The sequence below is a fragment of the Hippocampus guttulatus genome, chromosome 7 (assembly GCF_054856545.1).
Source record: "Hippocampus guttulatus isolate MCC_2025c chromosome 7, RoL_Hgut_1.0, whole genome shotgun sequence".
In the NCBI taxonomy this organism is placed as follows: Eukaryota; Metazoa; Chordata; class Actinopteri; order Syngnathiformes; family Syngnathidae; genus Hippocampus; species Hippocampus guttulatus.
This window is the reverse complement of record NC_141267.1, coordinates 13728563-13750783: the sequence shown is the minus strand read 5'-3', so window position 1 is coordinate 13750783 and position 22221 is coordinate 13728563. Positions and strand designations below refer to the sequence as shown.

The window sequence follows — 22221 nt, the reverse complement described above, 5'->3', positions numbered from 1 at the left end:
ACGAAATACAGCGGGCGTCCTCTGAAGTGTTTCAAAGTAAAATGTACTTAGTTGGACCTCATTCAGCATCATTTGTCACCTAAATTGCTTTGATATTGGCCTACAGATCATCTGTTTTCTGTCCCTCTACCTTTCTCTTGATAACACCTCAAACATTTTCTGTGAGGTTGACTGACTTTCATGGCTATTAAAGCAGATATTGGTAGTTTTGTAGGCAGGTGCCAAATCACAAAAAAACAAAATCAGTCTCTAAAAGGGTTGATGTTGATTCCTGGGAAATACCTTTGTCAACGGTAGACTTGATAGAAGACAATATTTAGGATTTCAATTTTTTTGAGCATCCACTTGTAAGTGCATTCATATTTACTAACACTATATTGCATAATAAACCTACTCGGTGTAAAAGTTAACACACCTCCCAGGATCTCAAAATCTCAAGTGTGTAGTGACCACAATTCTCACATTTAATTATGAGGACAAAGCACTGAGCATTTATTATTTCTTCATTTGGGTTTGGGGCATAACAGAAACAATGGGAGGTTTTCTTTTCATATTCGTACCGAGATGTGAAATTTAAAAATTCCAACAGCAAAATCACATGACAATAAAACATATGACCTAAACTTAACATATTCAGCACTTATAAATACATCAAAACAAAACACGTGGTAGAATTTCTCTTACCTTAGTAATTAAAAAGTATTTTTAAGTAATCATGAAAACATATTTTGATACAATGTATTTCAGTACATGAATTGCTTTTCAATATTACGCTCCATATTGCCCTTTAATATTACCAACCACAATACGTACGACACATAAATCGACAAAGAAAGTCAAATATACAGTAGCAACACTTTAAACCTGACCACATAAGTAGAATGCAATATAAAGATAAGTGGAGGGTGGTTAAACATTGTACTGTGCAAAAAACTCTCATTGAATACTAGTGACTCAAACGAAAATAAATCAACACATCCAGACTCCCACCAAGCTGAAATTGGTTTTGTGAAGGTATTTTCTTATACAATGTCACAATGAGGAGAGTGGAAAAAGAGCATTAAAAAAAAAGTGTCCCCATACTTTTTCCACAGTCTGAACAGTCGGGGAAATAATTACTTGATCCCTTTTGAAATTGTAAATTAGCTCCCTTACAAAGAAAATAATCTCCTGTGTTAAGCATCAACTATAATCGTTGTGCCAAATTAATCCGAGCAGATAGTGTATTGTTACTGAGAAGAAAAAAAATTAATTACCTTTCAGAGTTTTCCCCTTCAACATTTGCTTTAGCGCAGTTAAGGAGTTGAATCCATTTTTACCGGTCTTTCTTTACACAAGTCTAATGATGCTCCAATGTAAATTTCAAGCTTGGGGGGGGGGGGGGGGGGGACAGCTTCACTGATGCACAACCACCAGTAGATGGTAGCGATTGCCATTTTAGATGAGATCAACCAAGTTTCAGTCAACAGATGGAAATGGTTGCATTGTTAAACCTTTCTTCATTCTACTGTTTACAAAAGCACAAACATAAGGCGGACTCAAATTTTTTTTTTTCACGGTGAAAGGAGTGTCAATTATTTCATTTGGTAGATTCAGTGTGCATGTAATAATTGAACACATCATGTGGGTCTTCAAAAACTGGTGAATGGTTACTTGCCTTTCCATTCAATTGCAACATGAAAACTTTTACCTCCCTCTATGTGAGTAGGACTTTTTTTTCTTCGTAAGCAAACCTTTGATAATGATTTCCCCCACTGTTGTCAACCGCGTGGTGTTCGTGTCAAGCGAGCATCTGTAACAAAGAGCCGCGCACTCCTTCGCTCCCGCACGACTGATGCGACGGCCCTTTGTTCATCCCGCTCATGCAGGAAGTGCTCTTGGTAACCGTGCACAAGTAACCTGGAATTGCGTGTTTCGTACCCATAAGGGCGTGCACCGCACATCTACTCCAGACGTGTCTCTCTCTCATTTCTTCTAAGGAAGAAAGAAGTTGATCCGCTGAGGGATGGACTTGCATCCCTGGGCCGAGAACAGTCTCTCCTCCTTGGGAATGTAGAGCATGGCCTTGGCCACCTCATCCAGCGTGGCCTCGTCGGTCTCCAGGCCTCGCGCGCCGAAGGCGTCCTTCGCGCACAGCTTGATGTGACGGTACTCCAGAGGTAGGAAGGGCACGAAGAAGTCGATCAGGTGACTGGACATCAGCTCGCTATTCGAAAAACCGCCTGGAAGCAGAAAGAAATAAGGTCCATAAAATTCATTCAACAGTAACAAAAAAAATCAAAAAAAAATCAAAAAAAAAATCTGCAAGCATAACGAATTCTCAAATGATCAAACTTTTGACGCCTTGGGAAATTACCAGATTCCCCTTTGTGGTTCAAACGGTACACCTTGCTTAAGAAAGGTTAGGAAACACTGTTGACTGAGGCCAATAGGCACTGAACATGGATCACAAAATGCCCTTTATACAGTAAAAAGTGTCAGAAGCTCATACCTTGAGCTTCCATTGTTTCGGCTCGTAGTCGGTGTTCCAAATCCTCCATCCCGATGTCTTCTCGGTTCTGACCAGAGTGCCAAAAGTCCAATGCGACATCGTTGATCGCTGCTCCTCCGATATTACTACACATACACGGGCGAAAGCTTGGGTTAGCAATCAAGATTCATTACAGTCTTGACATTGGACAAAGGAAAAAAAATCCTTAGTCTTATGTTATTGATATTGTGACAGGAAGTTAAAAATGCCTTGCGCAATTACGGCTACCAAGATGCTACTTAATACGTTGCGTGTCCACTTAAGACTTTATGAACAGATTATATTTCTGTTCATCATTTCCAATGTGAAAAATGTGTCTATTGGGTTCATCATAAGCAATAAATGTGTCCACCAAGGAGTCATGTTGGTTGATTTGCAGTGTTAATAACATGAAGGAATAGAAATACTGTATTTTATAAATATAACTGAATTTTGTGCAGATTTGGATTACATATTAACCCCAAATCATTTAAATGAATGCAACAAACATTATAGGACTCAATACAATAGGCGGAGCTTTGCCCACTGCTGCTCTATGGAATGCCATTCTTGAAACGTGAAATGCTGAACCTGGAAGGCGATCCAACCTGAGGAAGAGGAAGATGGCCTTTCGGTAGTTGACCCCGTCCACGTTGTCGTAGTGGGCCATGTATGGTTTGATGGCGTCGATGAGGCCCGGGTGCAGTTTCTCGGCCTCATCGAAGATGAACAGAGTCTGGGAACATCGGAGGACGGTGTCCCGGATGGCGTCTTTCAGCTGACCCTAGAAAGTAGGGGTTGAATGACTTTTGGGAGTTGAGTCAACTTTGATAAACAATGTTTTTCCCAAGGTATCAATTTCACTGTTCCACGCGATGGTTGAAGTCAGTCGAAGCTTCATTTGGAGTAAAAGCTACAGAATCATGATCTTCGCGAGTGAGAGTTCAGTAAAAATGCTCATCTGAATTTGGACTTTCCACTTCTCCTGTGTAGTAATAGTTACCCAGTATCATTCTGAAATGTAGCACAGCGATTGTGTAACATTTGTGAACACTGGATGCCCCCCCGCCCCCCATAAAAAAACAAAAAAGTGTTTGATTTTGATGATTCCCGTTCATAGTGTTGTCATTCAACTTAGATAAAAGCTCGAACTGGCCAGTGACTTGGCCAATATGTTCTTGGCGGCGAGCCCTCACCTCTTGCATCTCACCTTGTACGTGTCCACCATCCTGGCGTGGTGAAAGTGAAACGGGGCGATGAACAGGCGGACACACTCGCTCTTCACCCCGTCACGATAAAGATTATCAGCAACCATCCGGGCCACAAAGTTCTTCCCGGTACCCGACCAGCCGTGGAAGGAGAGCGTGAGGGGCTTGTTGGACTCTGGGTGGTTGATGAAACCCTGGATTGCTTTCAGAACCACAGACTGGGCCAGGTGCTGCCCATGCAACTTGTTCTGGAGATCATGAGCCAAACCTACAAAAAGGGACACGACTTAATTTGAACTCCTTCATCTGGTCCTTAATTCATTGTTAAAAACGAAAATAAGGACTAAACTCCAGAACATAGAAACATGTGCACAACCTGACTTAATATTCTCCATTTTAATAAACCATACAAAATTTGAGATATGTTAAATGCATTTCAAGTGTGGAATTCTTAAATATATCAACCCTAAATAAAATATAGACGTACACATATCTTAGGTTAAATGTATTTAAAGACTTTGTACAATGAAGACAAGGCCTCCACACGCTTAATCAATTATAAAAATGACCAATTTGACAATCCGTTGTTTAATCGTTGCGCCACTCGACTGCACCGAACTGTGTCAAGGCCAAGTCACAAACACCAAAATGCCTCGTAATGAATGAACGGTGAGAATTTAATTTTTTTTTTACATTTTACTTCATGATATTACGGTGTGGTTAAAGTAAATACAGCGTGGCATTTCCCATATCCTACTTGAACGTTTTTGGGGGTTGCCGAAAGATTAGCAACACCACAGAACAATTTACAGTAATTGAGCTTGTCATCTTTTACCGGCGGACGTTTCGCAGATAAAAACGGTCGTAAACCGAGGAGCACATGATCATAAACGGTGCTTGAACGGAGAAAATATATATTGCATCTGGTCACAATGACACGCCACCTTTCAAATCAAGGAGTTTGACAATTGTAATGCACTACCAGTGATGTTGTTGGTCACCCTGCAGTCTCCAGACTCGCAGCACTGACCCAGGTTGCAGTACCAGCGGTACAGCAGTTCCGTGTAATCCTGGGGGAAACCGGCCCAAAAGTCCCTGGTAGGAACTGCCCATGCAAAATGTCAAGTCATTACAAAACAAAATAACATGTTCGTTGTCTGCTTCACGTCCTACCTTGCTGCGTCGCATCATCCTGGTGAGGCTGACACTCGCCCTCCCAAATGTTGCAGTAAATGTAGTTAAAATAGTACAAGGACGTGTTGGACAGCGTGTCCAGGTGGAAGAAGTGAGCGTGTGCGGGAGCGGCCAGCACAAGAAGCGGCAGGAGAGACACAAAGCGGGCAAACATGAGTGAAGAGGTCGGTCAAGCGCCGTTACTAGATTGCCTCCAATGAGAATGTAGCTCAGCTAGCTCGCTGCTCGGCTACTTCTACCGCACAGTGCTCGATTTACACACCGGAAGTAACCGACACGAAGAAGCCCCGCCTGCCTGCAACTATTTTTTACGTCAATACAAGCAGCGCTTTCCAATAAAGCACAGCATAACTGACGTCATGCAGCGACACGACCGCTTTGTACTTCACTTTACCTGGCAATGTGTATGTATTAATCACATGTTGGTTTTGTTTTCCGACTTGTTCAATAAAGATTCAAAAAACTTCACCTGGCAGACATTTGTGGGCATCTTTCCTGACATCAAGTGAAAAGATGCGCGAATATTTGAATTAAATCAAAATATTTCCAATTCGGACTCAATATGAAATAAACAAGACAAAACTCAATGTGAACGTCTTTTAATAACGTCAAACATCACAAGAGAAATTACAAAATAAAGTCTGTAGCCTCAGGTGACTTAAAAAACAAGTCTTGTGCTTTCACGTGTTTGAGTTTAACTTGCCACATGGTCCAAACAGGACGTGCAACCTCAAGATTCTAGTACGTTTGTTGCTTTTGCCAAGGTATCCTTGAGCACCGCCTCATCTCGAATGAGTTCAAGTGTCCCCTTACTGCCCCATCATTAATGAAAGCCACTTGTGGTCCTCCCACGTCTATGAAGATGCACACTTCCTCTTTAATTCCTACAGGAATAAATAAAACCATGAACCATCACTTTGCATAAACATTTACACACACAAAAAAAGCAGTTTACTGGCCACAAGTCAGAAAATATGGAACGGTATTGGATATAATCAGAGTTCATTTGGCAGAATCGATTCATCATGTGTAGGGCCTGTTTGTTTCGGTGATGAGGATTGAAAAGAAACCTACCGAGGTCAGCCAGTCAACTTGCAGTTATGCTGTAGATGGGAGGGAGAAATGCTTATTACATGCGAGTAGTAGTTTTGCTCAGTGTACAAAAGCCGGGTCACTCAGCAACGGATATCCACATTTTATTTCAGGTCAGACATTTGTTGGGACATCACTGAACCCTCTCTCCATTGGGTATTTTTATAAACCATTTGTTACTTCCTCACCTTCAATTCATCCACTTGATGGAGGGATCTACATGCAAGGTAGGCTCCGCTCCTGAGGGGGGGGGGGGGGGGGAGATTCAGTCAAAACACATCCAAGTGTTTCCAAAGATGTTAGCAAGCTGACCTTTCAGTTAGAGCTAATGACTCCATGATTTAAATGTCAGCAGCATTTTTATCATCACAGGTCAGTTGAGAAAAAATTAGTCCAAATTTTGATTTACCTGAAGCGATGACTTTTGCAGAATGCAGTAAACTCTCTTTCCTCAGCAATCTGCTTCAGAAGATTGAATTAGAACCTCCCTTTTCATTTAAAAATAAATAAAAGTGAAACTCAATCTGGGTCAGAAATGTGTTCGTCTCCTCAACTGGATCAGAGACCTGATTCACATTCATCATGCCCGACAGATTACGGCCCCATTCACAACCACCATTGCTCGTAGATAACCAAAATAGCGTTTTCACTTCTTTTGTGGTGTTGGCGTAATGTCATTCATTAGCTTATTAACATTCTGAAACTGGTGTCAACATGGACCATTGAGTCATAATTTCTTCTCATCTTTAATGATAAAGTACATTTTTTTTGTAAAAACATGTTCTGTAAAATTCCACTATTCTAAAATGTGTCGATTACTCAAGATCTGTGCAATGTCATGTTTTAATGGGCCTCCAAGTGCACTTTTAACATACCATATGCAAGTGAACGCGCAATTCTTTCAGCATAGCTTCATGATGCCTGGATGAGAGAAAAGGGAACAAATTCAACAGTGCCCCTTACATTTTTATGTGAACAATTTATTCAAGCCACACATCAGATAGGAGCGAAAAGTAGTCATCACTGATTATCCGCTGAACTATGAAGTCATCATTGTGCTAAATATAGTAGATAAAATATTCAAGTTGACATACCGTGCAGTCTTTTAACCTAAAAAAAGGGAAAATCAAAATTATAATCTCATTTTGCATTTGTGCCTGAGATGTTGCGCAGGCCAACATGTCAGATAGGGGCGAATAGTTATCTTCACAGATTATCTGTTGAACTATGAACTCATCATTTTAGTCAGCCAAAAGGTCATTAAAAAAATGCTAAAATCTTACCCCAATATAAACCAGGACGACACCTGCAATCAAATGACAAGACTAAGCACCAGGTAGCAGATGGCAGGGAAAGCAGCCAACTAAAACACCGAATCAGACAAAAGGTCATCTTTCACTATTTTTCAGAGAGATTCCCATTATGTTTTTCAAAGTCATCATCTACAGCTTGCTTTCCAGAAAAAAAATTCCAATAGTTTTACCTCCGATGTCAGTCAGGTGAATCACACCCAAAGTGGAGCTGTACAGGAAGAGAAGGAAAAAAAGTTGAGTACATAATCCTTTTCATACTTTCTTTAAAGCAATCGTTTGGCAGTGCCTCAGATGTCAACTTGGTGGGTTGGCTTTATCGTCATCCATCTTGTCAAGAGTAGCAAATAAATGTCATCATGGCAACAAAAGGAAACGCTTTTCTGCGGCATAGCTAATGTGCATCTGAAGCAGGGGTGGGCAAAGCAAGACTGGGGTCGACATGCAGCCTTATACATTCTTAATTTCACCCATGGAGCATTTACATTAGCTGCTGCACTTATGAATTTTCTCTCAAATCTGTTCAAATTCTCCTGCCAACAAACTCAGTGGTCAAATCCCGTGCAAGTAAAAGTGTAATATAGGATGAGCACACTGACGCCTCTCGTTATACATGGGGTAGAGAAAAGCGGGCTATATTATCTTAAAATCGTAAAATATGAAATCAAATTGTATCAAATATACAAGGCTAATTTTCACAGCGGCATCACAACTTGAGTTTAAAAAGTCAATTGCAGTAATTGAGTCAAACATTTGCCCACCCCTAACATACAGAGGACCCCACTACTCGCAGGATATATGGACTGGGTTGGCTTGTGAGTAGTGAAAATCTGCATATAAATTCTGTCCATTGAAACGCATTGGTGAGAAAATCCTTTACACTGATGAACTTTAAATATGTGGTTACCACAGAAAGAAAAAGGGAGCTGATGTGATATTCCCGAGTGTGCAGGGGTCCACTGTAATTTGAGTCAGAGCGCACCTTAGAGAAGCTTAAAAAAAAGAAAAGCCAGTACTGACCATCTTTAACGATTCCCGTCTTTGATGCGGCCTCCAAAACCCTGCAAGTAAAGTGGACTTTAGTAATGCTATCCACACCAAGTATTTTTGACCTCTTTGTCCTTTAGTCTCAGACAATTGTTCGTCAGAAATCACTTCTGATCACTACTCTTACATTTGAATGTCTTCATAGACTAAAAAGTCAACATACTGCAAGTGTTAAGGAAAAGTCACATACGCTTCAGTTCAGTTGCTTGCCGCATCTTGGGAGCCGTGAAACTGTAAAAATGAAAAACGCTTGTCAGATAGGAAATCGACTCAGAACAAACGTTAGCTTTAGCAAATGGGCTAACACAAAGCTAAAGTGTAGCTTCGCTCGCGGATGCGTCCCCACGCTGTCAGGGTAGTTGGCGTTTCTTCACATCCATTCAGATGTCCCTACCAACACTTTATCATCATATAGCAATGGGACGAAGTAAAACGAAGTCACATTTACGGGAGGTCGATAGGGGTTACCCAAAAGCGGCTGTTACATTTGCCTATAGCACGTGGTGCAGGCCTTGCAAAGTGCGCCACTTTAAACCAACATCAACCCGTTCCGCATTAAATAGTTCAACTTTAGACGAAAAGAACGAATATGATCGATTAACAACGACAAAAATGTTAACCGATCGAAATTTGAAAGCCTTTTCGACAATTCGTTGTGCGAGGACGAAGCTTACCAAAGTGAAGCGGAGGAATGAGACCGTGCAGCGGGTGAAGGGACAATTTATACGAAAAAATATTTTCCCATCAGCCCGTGCGGTACAACGTGGGCTGATGGGAAAATGGCAGCGGTAGCATTTGGCAACTTTTGTGACTAAACTAGCAACTTTTATTTCCCCAAAAGAACCAAGCAATGAATGTACCTATTTTAGTGTCGCACGGACTAATGGGAAATGGTCGGAGTGAGAAACATGAAATGCCATCCAAGATATTTTGTCGGCCAATTTTCAGACTACGAGCAACATTTTAAACGTTTTAATTATTTTTCTTAACACAAAAAAAAAAACTAGCAACAAAACTATGCTATCTGTGCTAAAATCGATGCACGATAACTACATGTGTCATTTCGGTCCCACCAGTGGTGAGAATGGCTGCTTTCTACATGAAAGTACCAATGGATATATTTAGTGAATTTTTCAACATTTCCGGTCAAAAACTCGACACTTGTCTATGTGTTTCATCTTTTAACAATCATTACCTTTGACTCCATCACCAAAATACCCGGTGGATTGTGGATGTTTTTTTTCCAAACACGTGCAGTCGAAAGGCAGTAAGGCAAATAGTTTGATGAAGACTGTTTAAATCGTTTCATGACTATGACGTCTTTGTCGTTGCTTCAAAAAAGACGTTGTCGGCAGGATTCGAACCTGCGCGGGGAGACCCCAATGGATTTCTAGTCCATCGCCTTAACCACTCGGCCACGACAACTGCGTTTCCATGTGAAAGGATATTCTAACTCAGAGATACAGATATTACTAGAAGGCGTACCGGATTTCTCAAAATTGCATTATTGATCATCAAGTAATTGCTTTTAAATGGTCTGCTGGAATTCACTGCTTGTTTTAGATCTGAGTGTGAAATCTGCTCATTGCAGAGGCGTATTCCAGAGCGATACAGGCCCACCACCACCCTAAAAATCCCGGGAAGTGGTCTTCATCAAACTATTTGCCTTACTGCCTTTCGACTGCACGTGTTTGGAAAAAAAAGTATCATATTTGCTTGATGTATTTTTTTTTCACGAGTAATAAATTTAAGGTGAGGACATTGCCCTTGGACCCTTCGATTTCTTCTGTCATTAAAGGCCTGAGCAGTGATTCGAATGCAGGGAGTCTTGAATTAGTGATGGGAATTCCGGCTCCTTTTAGAGAGCCGGCTCTTTTGGCTCGGCTCCCTAAAAAGAGCCGGCTCTTTCGGCTCCCAAATGGCTCCTTAGTTTTTTTGTTGCTTAAATTAATTTACTACCAAAAATAACGTAATATTATGCGTAAAATGAATTACCAATGCAAAAAATAGACAGTATATCAAATATTTATTATTTATATGGCTTTATGTATATTCTTCTGAACATACTCAACATGGAGTGCTACAAAAATAAAAACAAAGTACAAAGATCCATATCAAAACAAGGTCAACAAAAAGTTCCAATCTCCGAATGTGTATATTTATAAGCTTTTAACTATTTACAGTAAAACAACATAAGTAAGCTTTGAATACCACACAACAAATTATAAGTTAAAATTTGTAAAACAAAAAGAAGAAAGCAGCACCGAGGTAAAAGTTTTAACTTGTCTTTCACGAAGATTGGCATGAAGAAAAACCAAGTGCCTCAGCTTTGAGGGGTTGATCCTGTTTCTCCTCTCTGTTAATATTTGCCCTGTTTTGGAGAAGATTCTCTCTGAGGGGACAGATGTTGCGACAACACACAGCCAACACAAAATGGCTGAAAATCACTTGCAATCATTTTACCCAGTTCCTCGTCAATTGTGTTCTGTTTTGCTGGTTTATAGCTTTTTGCATAAAGTGGCTCATAGAGTTCTGGATTGTACATCTAGGCAGTTGTGACATTGCAGCAGCACCAACAGTTGCAGACACACTAGCACCTTCATTAATAGCCGGTTCCCTTGCTTGTCTTTTCTCTTCAAATTGTACTGATGGGTGGACTTTTCTGATGTGTCTGTGCAGGTTATTTGTGGAGCCTGATCGATGGGATATTTTAACCTTGCACAGTCTACACGCTGCCTTTGAACTATCAATTAAATTGAAATGAGTCCAAATTTCACTGCGTTTCCTATCCATTTTCTCACCTTTCCGCTTTCCACCGTGTTGTTTTTTTCGCTAACTAACTCTCTCGTCTCCTCGTTTGTCTTGTTTGCGTGCTGCTCAGTGTGCTGCTGTGTCTCTTCTCTAACCCCTTCCCCTTCTCTAAACTGCAGCGTGTGTGTGTGTGTAAAACCCTCCCCTTCCTCTTCTACCACGGATCTTGACCAATCACGTGCGGCTTTAACCGAAGGGGGGGGGAAAACAGGAGAAAAAAAAAGTCGGCTCCTATTCGGACCGGCTCCCAATGAGAAGCCGGCTCCCATCGTTCACTTCAAAGAGCTGGCTCTTGAGAGCCGGCTCGTTCGCGAACGACACATCACTATCTTGAATGTAATACCGACGTGCTTGTGACAGTCGAACAACTGTTATCAGCACACTGAATGAATTTTTAATTCACATTGTTTGATCGGTGAAAACGTGCAAGGATGTCAGCTTCTTTGCCTTTCTGTGGCGGTTTCCAAATTCACAGGCTGCATCCATTGAAGGCTGAATCTTCGGCCGCATGGCGTCACTTCCAGCGCGACTTTGACTCAAAATCTTAACATTTATTGAACCTGTCCAATTTCGCTACGCTTTATGCGGTCCACAGAGGCGACATGAGGACCCTTTGAAGGTATCGAAGGAACCAGCCTGCAAATTCTCTCCAGAATTTTGGAAACCACCTATGGTCGAGTTGTGCCGGAAGTGATGCCATGCGACCGAAAATGGCACCATTGAAGCACGCAGCTTATGAAATTTAGACACAAGTTCACATGTAAAGGTTAAAGTACCCCATTGGGCAACATCTCTTAACTTTTGAGTGTATATGATATTCCACTTTTGAGACTGTAATTCTCAAGTACTTTATAGTCTGTAAATTAGGGAAATCAGTCAAAGAAACAAGACTACTACTAATGTTCTTTAGCATATCCAAGTGGAATTTATTTTTGTATCTCATCCATCGCGTTTTGATCCAACGTCGACGTCACTGTAACTAAAGGGAAAAAACATTTGAGGTGAAGAGTAGAATATCCCTCAGTGTTCACAACTTAGTAAGAAAAAAACCCCTAAATGAACTGCAGCAGCACTACAAAAAAACAGCAGCGATGTTCTCATCTTTTTTTGGGGCTGTTTACAACTCCCCTTAGCAAGGTAATGCATACAGAACAGAACATCGTCATTATGGACAAAGAGGTCCAGTAGAGGAACAAAAAGCCACATGATCATTTGTTCATTTAATGCCTTCAGGTTACATAGAATCATATTCATAGGATTGTTCTATGTTCTTTCGACAAACATTGCTGATAACCTTTGGATTGCATTCATATATTTCTATCAGTGTGTTCCGATGCTATGGCTTGTATGGACTTTAACTGTGTCCTGCAATGAAGAAACGGACCAAACTAACTTGAAATGAGAGCAGAACATCAAACGTGACCATTGGATGTTTCCTTTAAAGTTTCATTATGCTAAAATATTTTACACTATTGCCAGAAAGAAAAATAAAAAAAGAATATATGCATCATATGTATATCTATATTTATATATAAACAACAGTTATAACTAGTTGCAGGCAAGCAGAGAGTATCTTCCCCGCCCAGTTAAGGTTCAACCATTCCACTAACAACATCATTCTTAATCACCACCACCATCATCCTCATAAGGCTGCCAGACTCTTGGAGGGGGCTTTCTTTCTTCAACCAGATTCCCTGAGATGTTCAGCTCTGTTTTATATGTGGAAAGGTTATTATTAGATTTCAACAACCCTGATGAAGGGAGTGGCCTGGCTGAGAACTGGGACCGCACCTGTTAAGGAGTCAAGCTTTACAAGTCGCCTGGGTGCATCTTAGGTACTTTCTGTTTAATTTCATTCGTTCCCATCATTTTACAGTCGGATGCAAAGCTGCATACACAATGCCATCGGCGGTCAGTCAGTCCAAGGCTCGGTGAACAAGTGGTCTTTGCTAAAGAGTTCTTATGAAGACTCTGCAGTGTGCGTTCAATCATAATGCATCTAGTGCGGGGTGGGGGTGGGGGGGTCCTGGGACGGGGGTATGTGTGTTGCTCCTCTCAGGGTCGAGGAGAGGCTAGTCTCTTTAAAAGTGGCTCGTCATACACCCAGCACTCTCCGTCCTCGTGGAATAGCTGCAGACACACAGAGAAGCAACACATTGTGGCAAATGAATCCATTGGCAAGTTCCCTTCCCCAAGAGTGAATCAAAGAAATAAATCCAAACGGCCATCGCTAAATGCAGCCCTGGTAGGTTAAAATGTCCGTCGGGCTCACCCTGGTCTCCCACTGCTGCTCGTTCTCCTTCCTCTCCCTGGCTTCCACTCTCTGTTTCTCCTCCAGCCGATGTTTGGCTTCTGTTGCAGCGTCGATGTCTTTGAGCTTCAGGTTGAGGGTCACGTCTCTCCAAAGTCTGTCGGGTGGGAGGGGGAGCAAAGTGATCATTTGTCTTTTTTTTCCCCCCTATGAGAGTTTTGTCACATACAAGACCGCCAAAAGGGTGAAATGTCCCACCTTCGAGACTCGTACGTTAGCTGATCTTCCAGTTTCCTGACTTTCTTCTTAATGATGCCCATCCTCTTAGTGTCAATGAATGATGTGTTCTCCTGCAATATATTTAATATTTCGGGATTCATTTTTGCTTTTCTGCTTGTCATTTGAATAAGAAATATAAAGTGACAATACAATTTGCCATTGCTTCTGATATTGTGTGCGAATATCAAAACGTTGAATTCCCTTTCGATGAGAGGAATATGTTCCGGACCCGCCAGCAACAGCTGAAAAGCAGCTATTTATAGAGCCCATATTAACAGTTTAAATACCTGAACCCTCCCACACAATTTAAACACACTCTCAGAGTAAACGGTAGTAAACATAGACCAGAGAGTTACATAGATTCAAATCACATTAGGGGTGTTCACGCGGCAAGATTTGGTCCGGTGCTACGCCGGGGCTGCCCCAGTAGAGCGTTCACACGTGCAAATTAGCTCCGGCGTAGCCCCTGAAAACAGCTTACACCGGACCAAATTTGATCCACCTCAGGGAGGTGGTTTAAAAATTTGCTCCGGAGCAAATGCTCGTTTGCGAAGCAGCACCGATGTAAATTTGCACGTGTGAACGCAACTGGGTTAAATTTGCTCCACAGCAAATGCTTGTGAAGAGTACGTATGGCGAGAATGCGTTGCTTTCGCGCTCTGTCGGTGTTAGAGTAATCTATGAGCAAAATTGTATCGTGTTTAAAGTTTCATTTATTTGGGCACATCGAAGCGTTTGGGTGCGTATCCAGCACCCCCAAATGCCTGCACACAAAGGCGCCGGCCATCTGGCCGGGGGACTGTTGAAGTCCACAATTAGCACGTCAATACAGGTGGACAACCACAGGGGAGAAGGCGACACTCGGTCACAAAAGGGGAATGAATAATTCGGGAACAGCGGTTGAGCAACAAAAGACGAGTTGAGAACACCCGTCGCGCCCAGACGACATTGACCATCCGCAAAGTCTACAACATGCTAATTCGATGTAGACCAGACAGAAAAGGCGCCAATGTACTGGTGGTTCAAGTTTGAAAAACAGGTAACCAATCACTACCGAGGAGCCGGACCGGGGGTGCGGCATGCAAACATCGGGGGCAGTGTTTTTCTTGTATTTTGCATATGTTACAATAAAATGTCGAACTCGTGGTGGCGGGACTCGGAGTGTGATCGCGGAGCAACTAACCGTCGTTCGCTCTCAGAGATCCGCTTCCGCCGATATTGAAGACAATTTTCCTGTGTGCCGAGTCATTTCTTTAACTTTGTCCGAGAAAATCTCTGACAGTCAGACTTCCGTCATGTGTTTTTTTTAATAACGACACAAGACTTGGCTGGTAACATCTTTCCTTTTGTAGGAGACTGGACTGTCTCGGAGTTGTTTGTGTAGTTTGTTCCTTTGTTTTGTGTTCACAACCCCCCGCCCCCCATATAATTTATTTTGTGATTTCCTCTCTTGATTTTCTGTTTGGCGGATTAGTGTTTGCTTTTCTGAGTGTCATTGAAGTCATCGTTGATTTACGTTTTCGTGGGCGGTCACTCTCGAGCAGAAGGCAAGGAGACCGAGAAGGAGAATGACGTGCCTGTCCAGTAGTCGCTTGAGTTGTGTATACGTTTAAAAAAGACCCAACACGACAGCTCATTTGTTTTCTGTCATTTTGCTCCGCTGCAGAAACTGCCGTGTGAACGTGGGGCTGCACCGACGCTGTGCCGGTGCTGTCACACTCAGCGGCTTTATACGTGTGAACGCTCCACACAATTTGCTGCGGTGCAAAATATATCGCAACAAAATACATCGGTGCAGCGCCGGAGCAAATGTGTGCCGTGTGAACACCCCTATTGGATTCAAATCCATTGAGCAACGATAGCTGCTCTTAGACGTCGGAATAAGAATAAAACATTTTCGGCTACAGTGGACAACGGTTCCGCGTTGAACAAGTCCGAAATCAAAGCTACAAAATCACAAACATTAGCCTAAGGGTGAAAACCTGTCTCTCAGCAGCGGGAAAAGAAATGTATTTTGACATGAGTAGTCTTGTGAAAACCTGAGGGAGAACTCACTCCTGTGGCCCACTTGGCAAACATCACTCCGTTCCATTCGCCTTCAATGGAGCAGAAAGACTTCTTATCATTTGGTGCACTGCGATAGACGATCAACAATACAGGTGATGATGCCATCCCCAAAAAATGCCAAGGGGCTTTTGAAGTCTGTAAATGAATCAGGGTTGTTCTTACAAAATCTCTGCTGTGATTCTGTGCTTCTTGCCTCCGTAGAAGGGTTTGGTGTGGAACACGATGTTGGCGCTGTAGCCTGATTTGGAGCATGAGATGTTGCACTCCCCGCCCAACTCCACCCAGGGCACGGTCAAAATGGACCTGCACAAACGGCTCAGGTCAGTCAAACGTGCGTGGACGACACAACCGCGGGGAAATGGCAAAGCACGCACCTGCCATATCCATTGGGGAAGTTGAGGATGTAATGTTCATCGTGCTCTAAACATGACACGCAGCCTGCACGGAGAATGTCACCAATTCAGTACAAAATAAGACAACATGAATGGGGAAAGTGTATGAAAAGTCAAACGTACCTTGTCCAATATTATAAACGCCTATCGACATGCCAAGGAACTTCGACTTGGTCCAGATGTGAGCATTGAATTGGATTTTCTTACTTAAACATTCTGCGTAGAATGCAGAAACTGCAAAAAGAGGAGACGAAGACATTTAACAATTTGGAAATTTTGTTCTCCAATTATCATAAGTCTGATTGCAAATTGACAAAATTACTTTACTCGCAAAGAATTACACCCTTTTTAAAAAAAAAAAAAACTTGAGTTGTGCAACAGACTCAGTTGTTTCCATATGGTGATAATCACCCCCCTCCTCTCACCCCCTGAAGTTTTAGATGACGTTCTACTGTATTTGGCGATTGAAGACTACCACTCACTGGGTGGATGATGAGAGACCTGCTCTGCCACAAAAGACACATTGTTGGGTGAAGACCATGGAACCGGACCATCTGATATTGTGTCCTGCACAGGAGCAGGGGAAGATGACTGAAAACAGAAGACGGCACATGATATAGACTGTATAGGAGCCTCAAAGAAAGAGACAGAGAGCTTAGCTCACCACGTTCGTGGAGGGCTCCTCAGTCTTGCAAGGCAGATCCCAGTGACAGAAGAAGACCTCTCCCAGAATGGGGTTATAAGGCTTCTTGGCCACCGAGCCTTTCCTGCCCGCGTGGAAGGCTGACAGGTACCATTTGACCACTTGAACCATGCGCTCACGGGGATCCGGCTGCTCTGCGATACTGCAGGTATTCAAAGGATTGCATGACTGTGCATACACAGAAACCAACTTTGGCAACAAGAGGTACAGTTCGGTGAAATTCAGCTCAGTCGGCAGACTTTATGCCATTGCTAGTCCACCCAAGCGTTAGTTGTGTTTCAACCTATGAAATGACCTGTCTTGCTCCGCCGTTTAGGTACTATACTGCGGCTCGTGCACCAATGGCCACGGAGTTGGATGCTGAAGATGCAAATGGTTTTAAACTTGGTTTAACCTCCGCTCTCCCGTAAAAAAAGCATTGTCTAATAGTGTTCAACTTTTAAAAAAAAAATTGTCACCCATTCTATAATTGTGTTTTGTTCTAAAAAGTGCGTAGCTTGGTTGAAATTTTCCTGAGTCGTGATGTTTGTGGAATTGGTGTTTTACAGCCCCAAAAGAACTGACATCATTTGAAATCTAAATATCTGGTTAATGTACTCAAACAAAATTAAATAGGCTTCATGTTGAATAAGATTTATTTCCGAAAATTCCCACAAAATGTATTTTAGCAAGAATGTGATCATTCTTAATCCATGTCACAGAAATGTCACTAAGACACTTCGGAACTGTTTTAAATTGACATAATGCGTGCGTCTCCTTTCCACACATCACTTTAAATTTTGAGAAATGATGTCAAATATTTGATGAAACGCAGTACTCGACACAGAAAATGCAAATTGCGCACTGAACCGAACACTGTACCGTACTGTTAGAAGGAATCAGTACATGAGAAGCACAACAGCTATGGCAGAGTTAAAGGACAGTTACCTTACAAATAAGTCGGGATGTGCAAAGAAGTCGGCATACATTTCTAACAAAGATCTCCTTTCTAGGATGAAGGTAGGCAGGACCACCTGGGGATTAGGATGGAAACAAACTGCGGCTCAGAAGCAAATCCAAACAGCCCACTGATGTTAGTTGTGAGTTCAAAAGCTCACAGCACGGATTGGCGAGGAGAGAAAACCATTGCCATTACCTTGGTGAGATCCATGCCCAGACGGACTTGCGAGAGCAGGTGCATGATGACGCTTTTGTGCTCCTCCACGGACTCGCCTTCACCATCATCGTCACGGTCGTCGTGGCTGTCAAACGGATCTGAGCACAACAGTCTCTCTGTAAAGTAGCTGTCTGAAAATTACAAAAATCAAAACCAATTGTTTGTTTTTATCTTTTTTAACCTGGTTCTGTGGTGCCATTTGACATGGTCGAGTTGAGTGATTCTGTTGTGTCTGGTCTCTTCAATGCCGTTTCTTCATTGCTGATGGGTGAGGCAGCTGCGGGTCCCGAGGGACTGAGAGCATTGAGACGGTAACGTTGGGAGAAATGAGGCCAGGGATAAGTACACAGTTCAGTGAAGTGTGGGACGTTGCTGTGACATGAATTTGTAGCAGCCACTCACTTCATACAGTGTTTGGGGGAAGTTGTGTTCTGGTAGAACTCGTCTGCGTCATAGAACTCATCCTCGCTGGAGGAATACGAGAAGTCTGGCACCGAGTGCGAGGGGAGGGGGATGAGAGATGGGGAGGTGACGCCGCTGTTGGGGCCTGATGGGCCGCTCCCTGACACAAGGATAATAATAATGCATTTTATTTAAAAGCGCCTTTCATGCCACCCAAGGACACTGTACAGACAATAAGAAAATACAATGTAAAAATTAGTAAACGAGATATTATATAAAAACAGGACATAAAATCTAAGTGTTAGCACGCAGGCTAGACATAACACAATGTCATCACGCATACTGTGACATTAAGCAGTCTTCTGGCAAAGCGTATAGATGACGGCTCTTTCTAGCATGCAGCCTTCTACAGAACAGGATGCAATTTAGGGCAGGGTGATATGGCCTAACCCCCCCCCCCCCTCCAAAAACACACACACATAAGATGGATGCATCATTAACTACATCAGCACCTCCTATATTTTGTTGTTGTTCTTCTTCCTTTCATGATTTTGCTGCTGTGAATTGGGAATTTCTCCATTGCGAGACGAATAAAGGATTTCTTATACAGTATATAGCTGCAAAAAATAAATAAATAGAAAAAAACCCTATTTGGAATAGATCGACCTGAGGGAAAAAAATAGAGAATTGAATTGATAAAATTGAAATTAATTGATCACAGTGATTAACTGCCGATCAACTACTCAAAAATGAACACAGCAGGGTTTGCACGTTTGGATTATTTCACTCATGCAAAAATATGTAGTAATGGTTCACCTGCGCTATTGGGAGTTGGAGTCTGCAAACTGCCCATCACGGTGACGACAGGACCAACAGGTAAGGTCGAAGGTCGCTGGTCCGATTTACACACCTGAGAAGTATCTTTTGTGCCGAAACAAAAATACAGATGAAGAGGAAAGGACACATGATAGCTTCCAAGAAGCTGTGATATGATGTAGAAACAATCAATCATATAGAAAGAAACTGCAGTCTATTTTAGTCTAGTCACACAAGTATCTGTATCGGCTGTTGAGTATCTTTGCCACCTCTTAGTCATTATTGGTGCCATTCATTCTCACCAGTGCCACTGTGCGCCAATTTATCATTCTTACTATGAACCTAATTTTAAGTGAATGCCATACTGTACTACGTTTTCTCAACCAGGAAACTTATAATTTGACAGAGAGTAAACTTATTGGTTGTTAACTCATTCACTCCCAAAGACGTTTTTAAACGTCTTTTCAGACTTTGTGTTTTTCCTGAAGAAGTATTTACGGTACTATATTTTGTTTGGCAAAGGTGGAGGGTTTTATTTCATCTTTAATCTTTCGAGGAGAAATCAGAGAGCCAGCATGTAATCTCCACGCTCATGAATCAGCAAGTGCATTCACTGAAATAAATGGTGTGTTGAATTGACTCCATTTTATTTCGTTAAGTGGTTGCGCACTTGAAAATAATCTGGTTACAGATGATTCAATTTCATAAAACTCCGACAAAATAAAATGGAGTAAATTCTATGCACCATTTTTTTTTTAAGTTGTAGGAAGGTGTGTATGCGAACAGGTCCGGCAGCTACTGTACCTGTGGGGAGAGTGGTCTGTGTTGGCATCGTGGTGTTGGCTACAGGAGTGTCCAAAGGAGGCTGGTAGATCCCATCCACAGGGTTGATGGTGCTCTAAGGGAAAATTGATTGGCCATCAATCTCATATCAAGTATGGACATCTGCCTGACATCAGCAACATTCACTCATGGTACTGCTGTTACACACTCAAAATGTTCATGACCACATATCCCGGGGTACTCGTGACTGGTCGATATTAATATCTATAACCACATATGGCTGCAGGCAAAGCCTCACTGAAAGAATATTTTTCACCCTCCACTGGGTACCAACTAGAGGTCAGCCTCATGGTAGACCCAAGTTGCAACAAAATGTGTGAACTCCAATATGGAACCCACCCCCTTGCAAGAGCAGATCAATTTCCTTTCGCTCCACTTCCCGGAATGACAGACATGAACAGATTTCATGAATCAATATGCAAACAGCAGCAGCACAATTACAGAGTACCTTTTGAACTCCGAACAACCCTCTGTATTAAAACAGATAATTGACAAACGCCTAAAATCAGTTAAAGTTGACACCCCTGCGGTGAGAACCAGCCGGGGGCAGTGTCTCTTGTGCTGGACAGCCATCAGCAGGGATGCCACCCCGAAGATGATAGGAGCCCTGAAAATGTGTTAGCCTCTCATTTGTTAGCCCCCCAAAAAAGTACAACACAAAGAGTTTAAAAAAATAAAAAAATACAGACAATGATATAATTTGCAGCCATTCTGCTTAATACTATCACTGCCCCCCCAAAAAAGAAAAAAGTATCCATGATTTGTTATCTTCTTTCCAGAAAATTTGTATACATTTTGAGTTCTTTTTCACTTTTAAACCTTTTTGAACATAAATGAATAATGAAAAAAAATAGCTGTACAGCACACCTCAATAAATGCTTGTGACAAGTTTTATCACATTTATTTTGTCATTAACTATGTAATCTAATGCTTGGCCTCCTGTGTATCTGTCTCAAAATCTTGAGGTGATTTTGCATTGGTGTTCACCATCATGATTGGCCCGTTGGAAAACAAAAGAAATATGATGCGGCCGTCATAAGAAAATGCCCCTGGCTTAGTGGGTCAAGCACAATTACAAATGTTAGTGTCCCAAAAATTGTGAATGCTTAGACCCAAACATTCGTCCTTATATTAATGTGTATCGAAAATATTTGTGAGAAGGCTTGAGTATACCACTCACACTCATGCTACCGTGTGTCGAAATCAAAGTGAAACAGTTGAGAGTAATTGTCACTGTGTCAAAATTACTCAGTGGTGAAGGTGTCAAGAGTCTGTATTGTAGGAATGCTAGGAGTGAAGCATTCAAAGCAGCGGGAGTTTTTTGTTTTTTCCCTCTCAGGCATTTATAATGAGCGTCAATTATACACGGATTTTCACTATTCCCACAAACAGCGGGGCAACGATATATTGTAATTTGACGGTGACATAAAGACATTAATGGAATATAGAGAGTGCAGAGACTGGCATATAACATTGAAAGAGAAAGTAGCAATAACGCGTGTCCAATCGACCATATGTGCACATTAGAGGGAGATCTCACAGATGTTCAAATGATTATAAAGGCGTGAAGGTATATTTAGTGCACAGCTTATGAAAAGAAAAAAAAAATTAAACATGCTCATCATTTAGAGACAGAACACACTGTGCTATTTATCGATAAATCTTTATTCTACGTAATGTCTTGGAGATTAAGTGGGATGTCGGCTCTTCCGGGACTCCAGCATCAAGATACACATCAAGTACACGTGGTGATTTGTTTTTAGTGCACGTGACCGTTGTTGGGAGCGGCGAATGTTTGGTAAAAAGATTTTTGGTTGTGTTCCAGGAAAATTCCACATCCATGAGCTTTATTTGACATGCATGCGGGGGGGCGGGGTGTAGTTAACCCCTCCTTAAATAACAGACATTCAAATTTTATCTGCCTGATAACGTGTGAGTTATAGAAAATGATAATTACATTTTACACTAAGTATGGATAGATAAACTGCTCCAAGGATGGCCGCCGAGCTATTAGTGCCAGATGGGTCAATAAGCAGGCAGCGTGCGGAGGATAAATCAATGGTGCATTTGTTGATTCCAGCGCAGTGCAGCCTTCCCGTAGTGGGTCCCGCACACAATGCATGCAAACACGTCATGGACAA

General features: G+C 42.0%; 2 protein-coding genes and 5 non-coding genes across 12 annotated transcripts in view; all 7 read right to left on the bottom strand.

Annotated features, from left to right (window-relative positions):
- Positions 1-469: 469 nt before the first annotated feature.
- On the bottom strand, positions 470-9034 carry tor3a (torsin family 3, member A). Of its 3 annotated transcripts, none has more exons than XM_086115982.1 (15): positions 8551-9034; positions 8334-8374; positions 7487-7524; positions 7287-7366; positions 7098-7113; positions 6879-6924; positions 6413-6462; positions 6192-6243; positions 5986-6014; positions 4891-5795; positions 4700-4822; positions 3720-3985; positions 3118-3293; positions 2492-2616; positions 470-2222 (listed from the first exon to the last, which is right to left on the bottom strand). In XM_086115982.1, the coding sequence occupies exons 10-15, from the start codon at positions 5063-5065 to the stop codon at positions 1975-1977; spliced, it is 1113 nt and encodes a 370-aa protein (XP_085972108.1). In that variant the 5' UTR covers positions 5066-5795; positions 5986-6014; positions 6192-6243; positions 6413-6462; positions 6879-6924; positions 7098-7113; positions 7287-7366; positions 7487-7524; positions 8334-8374; positions 8551-9034; the 3' UTR covers positions 470-1974. The 3 variants fall into 3 exon arrangements, with proteins under 3 accessions (XP_085972108.1, XP_085972107.1, XP_085972106.1); XM_086115981.1 differs by having other exon boundaries at positions 6413-6465; positions 7287-7309; XM_086115980.1 differs by having other exon boundaries at positions 7287-7309; positions 8551-9032.
- Positions 6992-7065, bottom strand: LOC147202364 (small nucleolar RNA snR60/Z15/Z230/Z193/J17). Its single transcript, XR_015101521.1, has one exon. It is a non-coding gene; the product is annotated as a small nucleolar RNA snR60/Z15/Z230/Z193/J17 (small nucleolar RNA).
- Positions 7373-7453, bottom strand: LOC147202363 (small nucleolar RNA SNORD79). Its single transcript, XR_015101495.1, has one exon. It is a non-coding gene; the product is annotated as a small nucleolar RNA SNORD79 (small nucleolar RNA).
- On the bottom strand, positions 8439-8508 carry LOC147202362 (small nucleolar RNA SNORD75). Its single transcript, XR_015101522.1, has one exon. It is a non-coding gene; the product is annotated as a small nucleolar RNA SNORD75 (small nucleolar RNA).
- LOC147202361 (small nucleolar RNA SNORD74) lies at positions 8702-8782 on the bottom strand. Its single transcript, XR_015101520.1, has one exon. It is a non-coding gene; the product is annotated as a small nucleolar RNA SNORD74 (small nucleolar RNA).
- Positions 9035-9703: 669 nt separating the features above from the next.
- Positions 9704-9785, bottom strand: trnas-aga (transfer RNA serine (anticodon AGA)). Its single transcript has one exon. It is a non-coding gene; the product is annotated as a tRNA-Ser (tRNA).
- Positions 9786-12378: 2593 nt separating this feature from the next.
- The window catches only part of osbpl9 (oxysterol binding protein-like 9), a 29605-nt gene continuing 19762 nt past the window's right edge, over positions 12379-22221 (bottom strand). For all 4 annotated transcript variants that reach the window (XM_086115531.1, XM_086115532.1, XM_086115534.1 and 1 more), the window contains 15 exons: positions 20042-20135; positions 19238-19342; positions 18422-18581; positions 18201-18313; positions 17999-18117; positions 17791-17876; positions 16825-17005; positions 16643-16751; positions 16284-16394; positions 16143-16206; positions 15931-16071; positions 15757-15835; positions 13681-13772; positions 13444-13579; positions 12379-13301 (listed from right to left, as the gene is read on the bottom strand). In XM_086115531.1, coding sequence (XP_085971657.1) covers positions 13227-13301; positions 13444-13579; positions 13681-13772; positions 15757-15835; positions 15931-16071; positions 16143-16206; positions 16284-16394; positions 16643-16751; positions 16825-17005; positions 17791-17876; positions 17999-18117; positions 18201-18313; positions 18422-18581; positions 19238-19342; positions 20042-20135 — 1665 coding nt within the window. In that variant the 3' untranslated portion in view covers positions 12379-13226. The remainder of the gene's footprint in view (positions 13302-13443; positions 13580-13680; positions 13773-15756; positions 15836-15930; positions 16072-16142; positions 16207-16283; positions 16395-16642; positions 16752-16824; positions 17006-17790; positions 17877-17998; positions 18118-18200; positions 18314-18421; positions 18582-19237; positions 19343-20041; positions 20136-22221) is intronic.